Genomic DNA, 14,882 nt, shown 5'->3' with positions numbered 1-14,882 from the left:
TACATTTTGACTTGTTAAGGTATAATTATGATTTTCATATCATAATTATGACTTAGTATTGACTTTTTTTATTGTTATTATGAAATAGAAATTATGACTTTTAAAAATTATGATTAATAAAAACATGTTTTTTTTTTCTTATGTGACGAATTTCTGCATTTACTATTCAAGAACCTTATTTATGTATTTATTTATTTATAGTTTATATATTTGTTTCAAAGAAAGAAAGAAAAGAAAGAAAGCGCTTGCAGTCACGTGATCGCGCTGCAGGTGCAGTACCGCTCCAGTCCGTTGGGGGCGCGCGTGCGCGTGACGCCTGCCGGATGAGGCTGTGCTGTGTGTTCTGTTTCTCAACAGCAGTGCGAAACTCCTTCACTTCCATCGGTTTTTAATGTACATTTTCTTTTCTTTTGTGTGTTTATCGTTACGGATATCACGCTGATGTGATATAGTTGTGTTTATGGGCGGTTTGGATTATTCACAGTGTTTCTGAGGCTTTGTAATGAGGAGGTGATGATCAGGTGAGAGTCTGTTTCATAAAACTCTAACGTTATTTGTTTTATTTTAAATTTTTATTTCAGATTTCAAGTATGTATCCGTCTATTATCGATAAAGATGTTTAATGATCGTTGCTTTGAAGGCAAGAGAGAGATATCTAGTGATCCTCGATAAATACCGACAGCAATGTAACTGGTTATTTTTTTTTAAATATGTCACATTTTTGATGTCATTTTGAACATAATAACACCGTGTTTGCTGTGTTCGATGACGTCACTGTTTTCTTCTTTTAGTCAATTTGAATTATCTTAGTTTGAATCATTATTATTATTATTATTAATGTCTTTATGTAAATTAGTTATGTAGCCTACACTAAATGTCGCATTAACCCTTAAAAAGGTACCGTGAATCTACTATGGTATTGTGATGATATTAGATGGAGATACCATGGTGTTTTTATGTAAAGTGTAGTACTAAATGGTTACAAGATTAATATACCGTTGTATTTACATGGTATCCCAAAGTACTCTAAATATACCATGCTAATGCCAAACTTGCTGCTGGTAGTGTTATGTTAGGGAAGCAATTAAACAATAATTACAGAAAAAATCCTTACTTTGGTGTACATGTAGTTAGTTGTTATTTTTTACTGTATAGTTGAAGACATGTCATATTACATGCCATCAATGTAATATACATGTCATATTTATATATAATAGGGGTGTAACGTACTCAGAAGTCCCGGTTTGGTACGTACCTCAGTTTTGGGGTCACATTTTGATACAAGTATCAAATTTGATACGTTTTGGTACAACAGGAAAAAGCAACAAATCCCCAATGCTAGGTTTTCTTTTTTCGTTCATCTTAGGAACACAAATTAAGATATTTATGATGAAATCTGAGAGCTGTCTCACTCCTCCATAGGTTTCTCTGTAACTGAAACTTGCCCGCCCAGAAAGTTAGTAAAGACATCGTTAAAATAGTCCAAGTGACTACAGTGGCTCAACCTTAAGTTTATCAAGTGACCAGAATACTTTTTGTGCGCAAAAAACAAACAAAAATAACAACTTTATTCAACTACTCATTTTCTTCTGTGTGAGTTCACGTAGTGTAACAGCGCAGCGCTTCTGGGTTGTACGTCAGAACGTAGGCTCACTATTGGCCGACGCTGGTCATGTCATGTGTGTGATGCTGGCCAATAGTGAGCCTCCGTTCTGACTTACAAACAATGCGCGCCCCCTTCTGGTCTGGAGTGTGTATCGCCTGTGACTGACTGTATTTGTCGTCTGACTGTATGCACCGAACCGTGACGTAGGGCTGTGCAATTAATCGTAATTCATTTTTCAATTTTTATTTTGGCTTCTGACAATTATAAAAACAAGATAATCGATGTAAAATGATTATTGTGCCGCTGCCACATCCCGTCGCTCGCACCTTCCTTTCCTCTTGTAATTTAGTGAGAATTGGCATTTTGACCCCCTCTACAAAATAGTGGATTCCTCAGTAAATATTCCTCCATGGCATTTCATATTTTGGTTCTTCTTCATTTATATATTTCTTTCACCTAATTTTTTAGGTGGGAACTAAATGTCACGTAAATTTATGGAAGCTTGTTTCTGCCACAGAATAAAACATTTTAAAAGATAATTGCGACTTTTTATCTCACAATTGCGAGTTTACATCTCGCAATTCTGACTTTATTTCTCAGAATTCCGAGATATAAAGTCGCAATTGTGTGAAATAAAGTCGCAATTGCGTGTTATAAAGTCAGAATTGCGAGATATAAAGTCAGAATTGCGAGATATAAAGTCGCAATTGCGTGTTATAAAGTCAGAATTGCGAGATATAAAGTCAGAATTGCGAGATATAAAGTCGCAATTGCGTGTTATAAAGTCAGAATTGCGAGATATAAAGTCAGAATTGCGTGAAATAAAGTTGCAATTGCATCTTATAAAGTCAGAATTCTGACTTTTTTCTTGCAATTGCGACTTTATATCACGCAATTCTGACTTCATAACGCATAGCCTAATTGCGAGTTTATATCTCGCAAATCTGACATCTTTTCTCAGAATTGTGAGATATAAAGTTCAATTCTAAGGAAAAAAATATGTACTTTTTTTTTTACCTCAGAATAGTTTAGGCCTATATCTCACAATTCTGACTTTAGAACACTTAATTGCGACTTTATATCTCCCAATTGCGTATTATAAAGTCAGAATTGCGAGATATAAACATGCAATTCAGAGAAAAAAAGTCAGAATTTCAAGTATATTTCTCGCAATTGCGACTTTATATCACGTAATTCTGAAGTCAGAATTGTGAGATTAAAAAGTCGCAATTACCTTTTATATTTTTCACTCTGTGGCGGAAACAAGCTTCCATATAAATGTTGTTGACTCGTGTAATAAATTGCTTGTAATGTTCCTCATTGTAAGTTGCATTGGATACAATGTACTGTAGGGAACTAACTAAGCATTGTGCGCTGAGCTGATGTTTTTGTGTGTGCCGTAGATGATGGCGCCCACTAAGATGAAGTTGCGTGTGAGGAAGAAAGACAGCGTTGGCAAATCTTCTCAGCGTTTGTTGGCCAACGCGTCGCCAGACTCCAAATGCCCCATCTGCCTCGACGGCTTCAATAACGTGGCGTCGCTGGACCGCTGCCTGCACCAGTTCTGTTTCCGCTGCATCCACGAGTGGTCCAAAAACAAAGCGGAGTGTCCGCTGTGCAAGCAGCCGTTCCACTCCATATACCACTCAGTCAAAGGGGAAAAAGATTTTAAGGAGTTCGTGGTGCCGCCGGTGGAGAATGGAGCGGCGGCTAACGCCACCGCTAGCAACGCGCCCCAGCGTGTGCTACGCCCCCGAGCCCTTCGAGGCAGAGAGAGGCGGAGCCACAGAGCACGACCCGTCCCTTCGTCTTCACCACCAATGGAGGAAGTCATGTTCGGCGGTCTCACAGACGCGGCGGGGCTAACGGATAACCAAGACGTGCAGCAAATGGTGCTACGACTGACGGCGCGCAGGCAAGGGCGGGGCGAGGGGCGGAGCCTGCGACGCTTACGGGACCAGGATGTTGTCTCGTTCCGGCGTGCGCTTTACAGGACTGGCGTACGTGTGCGTAACGCGAGAGACGCTGGTCGGCAAAGGGATATTTCGGCGTCGTTCTTACGACAAAACCCTGGATGTTTGCGCCGACTTTTGCCTTGGCTGCAGCGCGAGCTCACGGTGTTGTACGGGTCGCACGGATCGCTGGTGAACATCGTGCAGAACATCATCATCTCGCGCATTATGAACTATAACATGGAGGATTCGGCCATTCGGGACGAGCTCCGCCCCTTCCTGTTGGCGCGCACTGACCACTTCCTGCACGAGCTGGTGAGCTTCGCTCGCTCCACCCTCAACATGGAGACGTATGACCAGCAGGCCATTTACGACTGTCCCGCTCCCAGCTACGAGGAGGGCAGCAGCTCGGACCTTTCCGTTATCGCCATCTCTGAGGTGAGACATCTCTGGGCAACATTACATTTAGTGACGACTAACACACCTTTCACACATGACCGTGATTGGTGCATATTTTTTATTCAGTGGCCCTGTTAGACGCATCTTTTTCGGCAACACTTGATCCATTAATACTGTCTTTTCTCCTCTCTTCTACTCTATATCTATTTAAAAAAAATACATATACTGCGTTACACCAAACTGGGAAGGGTCACAGTATTTACATATTGTTGTCCTAGTGTTAGTTTAACTGCTTCTATTGCAGTTAAGTCGCTTTGGATAAAAGTATCTGCTAAATTAATGTAAAATGTTAAAGCGTTACTGTACGTTCACACTAGGGATGGCGAAAACTAAAAATGTTCTTGACCGACCACCGAGCCTCATTAGCCGGTTGAAACCGGTTAACCGATTAGTTTAAAATATGCTACGCTATTTGAAATAACAGCCATTTCGAGCCGCGCCTGCAATTTCGCAACTTTGTCGCATCTCTCTGCCGCTCTGCCTCCCGCTCACGCCACTTTTTTAAATCCCCTACAGCGCGAAACATGAGTCCCGCAAACGCGGCGCCGAGGAGCTTGTATGTAATCGGAGGACAAATGGCTTCTTAGTTTCGAAATGGTTTGTGTACAAGGCGATCGCGTTGAAAATAAAGGCGTTTGTCTATAGCGTTAGAAGCTCATTTGAAACATTGCCGCGGCTCATTTAAGAAAATGACAGCTCCGCTTTAGTTTGAGGCAGTGCTAACAATAATAAAGAAAGATGATGATTCCTGTCGTCTGCCCTGGCTCTAACCTCGAGTGTTTTAGCCTGTAGCCTTTACTTTTCGCAAACCTTATGAGCGCACGAACCCAAACGCTGTGACCTCGCGCCAAATGTTTTTATTGGTTTATTAAGTACAAACAGGCGAGTTATGAAAAATTGAGTGTGCGGGATTTGTTCACTTCACACAAAAAGATCTTGGAATGAGATGGCTAAGTGTAGTAGCGTTTAGTCCACTGTCTATAATACTGTCTATAATAAGCCACTGTCTATAATAGCCTAATTTAGAGATCACTTTTTTTTTTTTTTTTTTTTACCGACTACCAACAACTTTGATCGGTTAACGTTGATACGGTCAACCATCGGTCAAGCGGTCATCGGTTAACATCCCTAGTTCACACCGCTGCCGGCGAGAGCGAATTTTGCCGTGCCAACGACGCCGGAGAAAGATTCGGGGACGCTCTGATGCTCTGACGTAGATCGAAGGCGGGATCTTTTTAAACCAATGTTTACAGGATTGCGTTCTCTGGAATCCTCTCAGGCGGAGGACTTCTACATTCTGACTGGTTGCCGCCGAAACGTGTCATAGCTTATTACCATAAAGTTGACCTGACTTCAACTCTCCTCGCCGCTCTCACCGTTCAAGAGCTCGCCGCCGGCTCTCATTGAAAATGAATGACTTCCGGCCACTTTGACGCTCTCGCCGGCGGCGGTGTGAACGCACAGTTAGAGCATTCACACTCATGTCAAGTCACCGTCATTTATATAGCGCTTTTAACAATACAGATTGTTTCAAAGCAGCTTTACAGTGATAATAGCAAATGAATGCAACAAAGATGGTTTTGGCTGGACAGCGACTCTAGAAGGAAGTAATTGTCCAGCTTAAGTAAGTTTTCTGATTGATTCGTTTCTGTCGTAAAAATCATTAGCTGTTACTTGTTAACTTAGGGCAGAGCTTCTCAATTATTTCCTGTTATGCCCCCCCTAGGAAGAAGTAAACATTTTGCGACCCCCCAACTGTCCGCCGCGACTGTAAATAGTATCATTTGTCTATAAAATTGTTATAAGTACACCTCTGCATAACATTGTATCCTTATTAACATTAAAGAAAACAAAAAAAGAAAAAAGAAAGAAATATAGGCCTAGATCAACTTACAACAAAGAATAACTTTATTAACATTGTTTTTTAATCTGTAACAGAAAAGACTTAAAGTGCATCAATTTGCCTGAAAAAAAAAAAAAAATCAATCCTTATTTAAAGTGTAAACACTTTTTTGACCTTTTGATACTGAAAAATAAAATGAAATATAATCAATAAATAATAATAAATTCAAATTGATCAGCAACATTAACTCAGGAACACAATATATAAAACACTTGAATGAATAAAAGAATTTAAAACAATTTGTGCTGATTTTTTTTTTATCAAAATGAGGAAGTCAGGATTAATGGCTACAATGAGCACGTTTAGCAGTGCACAGCTTTTCGAGGCGGGGTTTGAAGCATGATACTGCAACTCTCAGCTCCTGCTCAGTGTTTAGCTGGGACCTGTACTTGGTCTTCAGTGCAGCAACAGCAGAGAAGCCAGTCTCACAAAGATACGATGTTGCAAAAGGAAGAAGAATGCCCATGGCCCTCTGCCCTAAGAGTGGATACTGCCTCTCTACACTCAGCCAGAATTCACTCAGTGTCTGTGATGTGAACCTCAGTCTCAATGTGGAGTCAGACGACATGTCAATGAACTGGTCCTCCTCTGAAGAGCTGAAACCAGTTGGAGCTGGTCAAGGCTGGACTGGGACAAAAAAATCGGCCCTGGCATTTTGGCCCAGACTGGCCCACTATATGATCATAAACACCACCCATCTTTGCACGCCCTTAAATACGCATACCAGCTCCTATTCCTTAAAACCACTAATGCCATAATGAGTGAGTATAGGAACGAGTGAGAGTTAACAGATGAAATAAGTAAACTGACATTTATTAATACAGTTGAACTATACTCCACAGTGATGAATCCTAAAACAAGCTATAAGCTGCATTGGCATAGCAATACCAGTGTTTCTCACAGGATTTTTGGTAAAACTGTGGTGGGTGACCTCGGTCCTTCTAGGGGGGTTCGGGGGCATCCCCCCCCCCGCCCCCGTAAGAAAATTTTGTGCTTTTTAATGTTAAATTCATCAATCTGGTGCACTTTGAGAGTTCAAAATTAAAAGCTCCAACCCATATTCAGCAAATTAAACAAAGAAAAATTCAAACCTCTTTTAGTTACAGTGTCTATTTACATTACACCTACTACATAATAATAGTTATAATATTAATCCAATGACAGTAATAGCCATATTTTGTAAAAAAAAAAAGGACAAAAAAATAAAGGAAACTTTCATAATTAGTTTTGTACCAATTTCTATACTTGAAAGAGATAAGCACATGATCTTTTATTTTGACGGAAACTGGTTTACAAACGCCTCTCATTAAATTTCTAGTGAATTGCGGTATCGTCAACTATGCAGATGTGGAAATAATGCCTATGTTATGGGTTCCTACACTCATGACATAGCCTAAGTGTTTTGAAAGTAGTTCTGCTTACCGCAGGCTCTACACTCTCTCATCTCTCTCCTGATCCTCCTCACTATCATCATCTGCCGCTGGAGCTGATGAAGGTCAGAAAGCAGTGTCTGCTTTAAGGGCCTGTTTCTATTTTTCACGCTATTTCTCTGCACATTCCTTGCGTTTCTTCTCCATCTCGCTGACTATTTTGACAGATACACTCTGACACTGCTGCACGCTCGCTCACTCGTTTAAAGCTGTGATTGGGCCAGCCCAGTGTCAATCAAGGAAAGAACCAATGGGCCGCTGATCTACGTGTTTCATGGGCTGGTCTGTCAGGAAAAAAAAAAAAAAACGCTGACTTTTTTTGACCAATGCATTACACCGGCACAAACCCAGCGCCGCCAATTAAGCAAAACAAAACGAATGGGCCGCACATGTACACATTTTATGGGCCGTTAAAAAAAAAAAGAAAAAATTATAATAATAAAAATGATGTATGATGTATGAGATGTATCGGCCCGAAAGTGCCCGGTATGCCCGATGGCCAGTCCAGCCCTGGAGCTGGTGCATTGAAAGGATCTCTCACCCAGTCATATTGGGAACTGTTTTCTTTTTAAAGAATCCCATCAGTGATGAAATATGCTCCTTAATATATGGAATCACTGAGGTGGCATCATAGTCAGTAGTGTCAACAAATTCATGCAGGTTCTCGAATGAATCAGTACTTCCTTCATCAAGTCGCTAAGCTTTCGAGTGAAAGAGCTGATCTTGTCTGTGACCTGAGGCAGGTGTTTATTGTTCCCTTGAAGCTGTAGATTTAGTTCACTTAGCTTTCCAAATATGTCACTCGTGTAGGCAAGTTTTGCCAGGAAGTTCTCATCACTAAATCTTTCTGCGAGGTCATACCTGTAACATTCTTATCTGCTCTCTGAGCTCAAAAACTCGGGACAAGACTTTTCCTCGTGACAGCCACCTTGCTTCACTGTGAAACAGCACAGCTTGATGTTCAGCTCCCATCTCCTCACAGATAGCAGAGAAGACTCTTGTTTTTAGTGGTCTGGTCTTTATAAAATTGACTACACCTACAATGTCAGTCATAACTAGGGCTGGTCCGAATACCATTTTTTGAGCTTCAAAGCTTCGATAGTAATGAACATTGAATATTCGAAGCTTCGGAGAGAGGGGGCTGAACATATTCTTCTCTCTAATAAAGGCAGGAATCTCTATGTGTCTTTATGTCCGTTTGCATTTTGATTATTTCGAGAACCGTTCATCCAATCGACTTCACAAGGGAGTGCAGCGTCACATTTGGTGCAATATAGATGGACACGCGAGACGACACATTCAGAATTAATAAACTTTTAGTAAACTACAGAACAGTAAACTTCCAAGGGGTCCTAGTCTTGGAACTCAACTAATTATTGTTTAAGGAACAAGAATGTGCAAAACATTTATATATGTGCTCTATAGATCAGTTTTTGTTTGAGGAACTTGGACAATCCTGAGCAGAAATATTGAGGTTTCCGTAAACATTCATACAACCCTAAATTTGTTGTGGGCCATCACACAAAGGCCTCGTTTACACTGCAGGTCTTGATGCCCAATTCTGATTTGTTGCCTATATCCGATTTTTTTGATCGTCCATTTACTTGTTCTTTCAATTGTGACCCATATCCGATTCATGTGTTTACACTCGCCATACTATCTGAAACATTGCGCATGCTTAAAGGGTTAAATTATCTTGCACAGATGGACAAACTCAAAACATGATTGATGCTAGATCTGCGATATATGCGAAGGTTCGCCAAACATCACCATGATTATGAGGCGGAGGAGGACGAAAAGTGCCATCATTGCAGCCTGTGCATATGCTTCAGTTATTGTGTGCGAGAGAGATCTAAGGACTGGCGGGAGCATATTGAGGCGGGCTTTAACGAGAAGCAGTGGGTCCGAAATTTTAGGATGAGCAAGGCAACCTTTGATATGTTGTGTCAACGTTTGTCCACATTCCTCTCCTACGACGACACAATGTTTCGTTGGGCCATCCGTCTATTTGCAGAAGCGCGTCGGGGTTTCTCTCATCATTAAACTGTGGAGACGTTGCCTAATGCCTCAGAAAATCCGATCTGCCTGTTTACATGACAGTCGCACTGGCACATTTCGGATTTATATTTGATTTATTTCCACATATGAATGAGGCCTGAAACCGATCTCGAAATATCTGAATATTATATTTTTTTCCTGTTTACACTGTCAGAGAACACATCCGATCTGTGTCACATATGAGCAAAAAATCGGAATTGGGTCACATTTCACTGACAGTGTAAATGAGGTCAAAGACAGCCGCCTTAAATAAAAATAAAAAACTAGTGGTTTTGCAATACCAATAAATAGACGAGGTAATAAATGAAACCTCTGTTGGACCACTAGAGATGGATTGACCCTAAATGCAGTGACCGAGGGGTGTCAAGCTCCAGATATGACCAAATATCCCCAACCATAACTTTCTTTTCTTCCACTGGTAGAGTATGTGTTTGTATCACCATAAGTTAGATTCTAAGGGAATACACAAACTAGGGCTGGTCCGAATACCATTTTTGAGCTTCGAAGCTTCGGTAGTAATGAACATCGAATATTCGAAGCTTCGGAGAGAGGGTGCTGAACATATTCTTCTCTCTAATAAAGGCAGGAATCTCTATGTGTCTGTCTGTCCGTGTGCATTTTGATTATTTTGAGAACCGTTCATCCAATCGACTTCACAAGGGAGTGCAGTGTTGCATTTGGTAAAAATATAGATGGACACGCGAGACGTAACAAGTTCAGAATGAATAAACTTTTAGTAAACTACAGAACAGTGCGAGCGGGAAGCGGCGCACATCACGCAAGCAGGGCTTATAAGCTCCGAGAACGGACACTGCACTAGTGATATAAAACGCACACACACAGGTCTGTTAACTATTTTTCTGACTAACAAATTACTGAAACAGTAAAGGGTATATTTAAATAAATAAAAACGAAATTTAAATAAAGAAAAAACGAAATTTAAATAAAGAAAAAATGAAATTTAAATAAAGAAAAACGAAATTTAAAAAAGAAAAATGAAATTTAAATAAAGAAAAACGAAATTTAAATAAAGAAAAAAACGAAATTTAAATAAAGAAAAAACGAAATTTAAAAAAGAAAAATGAAATTTAAATAAAGAAAAACAAAATTTAAATAAAGAAAAAACGAAATTTAAATAAAGAAAAAATGAAATTTAAATACAGAAAAACGAAATTTAAAAAAGAAAAATGAAATTTAAATAAAGAAAAACGAAATTTAAATAAAGAAAAAGAAATTTAAATAAAGAAAACGAAATTAAGTTAAATTAAAAACGAGATTAATTTAGATTGATAATAACGGGTAAAAAGGCTAATATATTTTGTTTCTATTATTCCATTTTCCACAATGTCAAAGCAATGCAGCTTAACCCAAAACACAAGCTCAGGCATGCACTTCGGTCCATACAAACTCCGCTGTTCTGCGCTCTAGCCAGAGAACACTCTCGTTGCTGGAACACTGAGGTGTCGGTTCTATTTCTAGCATGCGCACGTTTTCTGCGTGGCTGGAGCCGCGCCTTAGACGCGTGTCTCACGCAGGCAGTGTGCAAACTCAAACATGGGAGCCGAAATAGAAACGGACACGCCATGCACCCAGTGTGTCGCCGGCCTTATTCAAGCGCGAATGAAAACTGCTTCGCGGGGGATCCCAGGTGTGCAAAAAAAAAAAAAAAAAGAATATTCGAATGTCAAATTTTCAAATCGAATACCAACCCACCGAACGAATATTCGAATATTCGGGTCCAGCCCTAACACAAACTAATATAATGCATGCTTTAATTGCGCTATAATTCACTTTGGAAAAGGTCATTCACCAAATTCATAAATGTCAATGATATTGAGTATGTCTATATCTCTATATAGTAAGTCATATGATAGCTGTGTGTAATGAGCAGAGCATAATTTAACTCTTGAAATTGTCCCCTATGAGGTGTTCTGGCACTGTTTCTGTTTATTGTAAGCAGATAATGTCAGAGAACAGCAGAAGGGCATTATTGTGGTTTTGGTTCTGTTCATGCAAGTTTATGAGGTTAATTCTTAATGGTTGCATTGTTTTTTCTCACAGGATGATGATGGTAATGACAGTGAGGACAATGTGACTGAGAATCCCTCTGCTGTCCAGGAACACCTTGCATCCGTTGCCAATGCAAGTGGAACGGAAAGTTTGCTGAGTCAGTCAGCGTGGGATGACGAGACGCCTGGTCCCTCCTATTCAACCCTCTTTCCCTCTTCTAGCCAATCACAGGATGAGGGGGCGGAGCCAAGCTCAAGCACAGCCCCGCCTTTCAGCGGCCCTGACATGAGTGGGCCTGCAGCAAGTAGCAGCGTGTCAGCTGGACGGGGGGAAGATAACGAAGAGGAAGAGTGCCTGATTGTGGGATACGTGAAGCCGATGGCCGAACGGACCCCAGAGCTTGTCCAGCTCTCCTCGGATTCGTCTGAAGAGGAGCAGGAGGCAGCCGATAAGGAGACGACAACCACAGTAACGAAATCAGAGACATCCCAAATGGAGCTCCCTTCGCAGTCCCATATGAACCTGCGTATTCCCAGTTTATCCCCAGGCCTTGCTCCCTCATGCAGTCCTCAGCGGACACACTCGGACTCGCACAGCAGAGAAAGAGAGGCCGATTACTTGTCCTGCCGCGCTCACCCGTCCAACGATGGTTCAGATTTAAGGCAGAATCGAGATGACACTGAGCTCAAAGCGCATGGGAGACGCTCAGTCAGTAAAGAAAAAGCCAAGAGTTTAGAACAATCATGGCACGCCAAGACCCCAGATTGCTCGCCAACCCAAACACGTTCGCCTCCAAGTTGGTCCGGTCAGAGTCCTGCGGTGTCTATTTGGAGCGACAGTCCTGTTTCTGGGTCAAACGCTAGCGACTGCTCTACCTCTCTAAACAACACGAGCCAAGAGCATTCGTGCCACGTGCGAGAGAAACTCTCACAGTCTCCTTCCTACTCCAGGAAGAGGAGAATCAGGGAAATGAAGAGCAGGTCTCCCGACTTGGACTCGTTCCTTAGTTCCCACCATCCCAGAGAGTCACAGCGCTGTCGTAAACGCCGCAAGCGAGCGATCAGTAGCAGCAGCGCCGACTCGCAATCCGAAAGGTCCTGCCTGGACAAACCAAGTGGGAAACGCAAGTACAAAACCCGGCACTTGGAGCGAGCGGCCCAGCGGCTGCACGAGGATGGAACTGCAACCAAGGAAAAGCGGCGACGGCGCAGTAGGGAACGATCTCCCAGTGTGGAGATCATCTACGAGCGAAGGGCACCCGAACCGCATTGGCACCAGCGGAAGAAGAGGAAGCACCGAAAGCGGAAGAGGGAACTCCGTTCACCCACTGTAATCACGATTGACAGCGACAGTGACCGTACCATCGACTGTCTGGACCGTGTCATGGATATTATAGACCAAACCGCTGCAGATGTTGAGCCGAGGGACGGGACTCCTGGGCAAGATATGATCCAGAACTTGAGTTGTACCTCCTCAAATCCTCAATCCGAGTCCTCAAGTCCCGTAGTCCGCACTGACCCAACCACTGAACGCACACTAAACCTGGACGACTATGTGGTGGACGTAGTCGACCGCAGTAGTTCCGACTGCTCCCGAAATGTGGATGCCAGTAACCACGAAGAGTTTGTGCCCAACCCCTTCCCAATGGCTTCGATGTCACCAGCCCCACCTTCGGACACAAGACTGCTTGAAACTATACTGCAAGATCTTGAGGAATTCCTACCAGAGGCGAGTCCTTACGCAAGTTCTCACGTCCAACACTCTATCCCTCGAAAAGACCAATCAGACACAAGAGGAGTTGCAGAAAACTCGGAGAACAAGAACACGGACGGAGACGGGCCACAAGAGCCGGTGACCAACATTGCTAGCTAGAACTAAAACAGACTTTTTCTTACTTGTATAATGCTTATCTGAATCGCTTAGCCAGTCTAGAGGTTTTTATAATCTCATTTAAAGATTTCTGCTGGGAACAGATGCTTAAGAAACATTCAGACGTTTTTTTTTTTGTCATTTACAATGTTATTATTATTGTTCATGTTGTTTATAGTTGCAGTGATCCTCTTCCTCGAATCTGGTGCTTACTTACTGTGCCACTACCCAACAACAGTCATGTCTGGATGGTAACCCTTGTTCCCTTAGCCTCTACTCTAACCCTTTGTAGCAGAAAATACATTAGGGTTACTATCTAGACTAGTGGTTCTCCACTTGTTTGGTTTGGGTCCCAGATTTAGTTTTAGAAGACACATGGCCTTTGACCAACTGAGCAAAATATATGATGATATGGTTAGTTGCATTTTCTGCTTTTGAACAGACCAGACATCTGTTTTTGGGACCAGACTCACTGGTTGAGAACCACTGTTGATCATTTGTTATTCAGTCCCACTGAACTTTGAGAATTGTGTCTTCTTTATACTCAGGGAACAGGTGACGTGCGCCTCCATGCCTTCATTACACATACTTTGTGCTTGCGTATGTGGGACTATGGTGACACCCTGGAGATATAATTCACTGATCATATCTACTGAACACACAACGAGCCTTCTTTACAATAGCTGTCCATCATGTCAGCCAACAATCAATAAATGCATTTAATAGATGTACAATCCAGCTTCTGAATCGGTTTGTCTTTCTTTTTGAATTGCAGCATTAGTTCCTCAATTTTGTGACCTGCTCATGATTGTGATGTGTTGTGTTTTTACCAGTTGGGATAGAGCAGAGTGATGAATCCTGTGTCTTCCAGGTAATGCTTTAATAGCTTGACTACAGTATCAGGCTTTAATAGTCTTTGGTAGAGTTGGGAGCCGGTTTGTTTGAAATTAAATTGCTGTCAAAACTGTTGCCTCAAATAGCCAAATTAATTAATTAATTTTGTTTATTTATTGCTAATCACATAGTTATGAAGGTTTCACAGACAAGGCTTAGATTAAGCCAGGATTAGGCCTAAGTTCAATAGAGGGGTTGTATGCGTGGCAAAAAGACTGAGCGCCAGAATTGGTTTTCAGCATGAATGCCGCAAAAAAACACGTCTAAAACGGGAAAGAGCTTTGAGATTGACTGTACAACTAGATGTGACAAGAATTCTGAGGTATATTTTTACAGACTGCTGAAAGCTACAGAACAGAGAAGCAAATGGATCGCTGCAATTGACAGAAACAACTGGACTCCAGGCAGAGAAAGGTGGATTTGCAGCTATCATTTTGTGTCAATATGCTGAATTTTGGGGTAAAAGCTTAACCTATATATTGTAGTTACATATTGTATTTACAACTCATCAATTAAATATTTGTCATATTTGTCATCTGAATAAATGAATGTTTTTAATTAACACTGACAAAAAAAAAAAAAAACTATACAAGTTTTAGTGCTGGACGATATGATAATATAACATTGATATAAGTGATCACCTGAATTTAGACCTAACTATGTTGTATTGATAAAGCGTTCACAGGCAAATTTGCTTTATT

At 41.4% G+C, this 14,882-nt stretch overlaps 1 protein-coding gene across 1 annotated transcript; it reads left to right on the top strand.

Moving 5' to 3' along the window:
* Window positions 1–299: 299 nt before the first annotated feature.
* toporsb (topoisomerase I binding, arginine/serine-rich b) lies at window positions 300–14,750 on the top strand. Its single transcript, XM_079848987.1, has 3 exons — window positions 300–521; window positions 3,010–3,996; window positions 11,470–14,750. The coding sequence occupies exons 2-3, from the start codon at window positions 3,010–3,012 to the stop codon at window positions 13,288–13,290; spliced, it is 2,808 nt and encodes a 935-aa protein (XP_079705113.1). The 5' UTR covers window positions 300–521; the 3' UTR covers window positions 13,291–14,750.
* Window positions 14,751–14,882: the final 132 nt, after the last annotated feature.

Source organism: Squalius cephalus (assembly GCF_949319135.1).
Source record: "Squalius cephalus genome assembly, chromosome: 18".
NCBI classification, from domain to species: domain Eukaryota; kingdom Metazoa; phylum Chordata; class Actinopteri; order Cypriniformes; family Leuciscidae; genus Squalius; species Squalius cephalus.
Note: the sequence above shows the minus strand (reverse complement) of the source record. Positions and strands in the feature narration are given on the sequence as shown.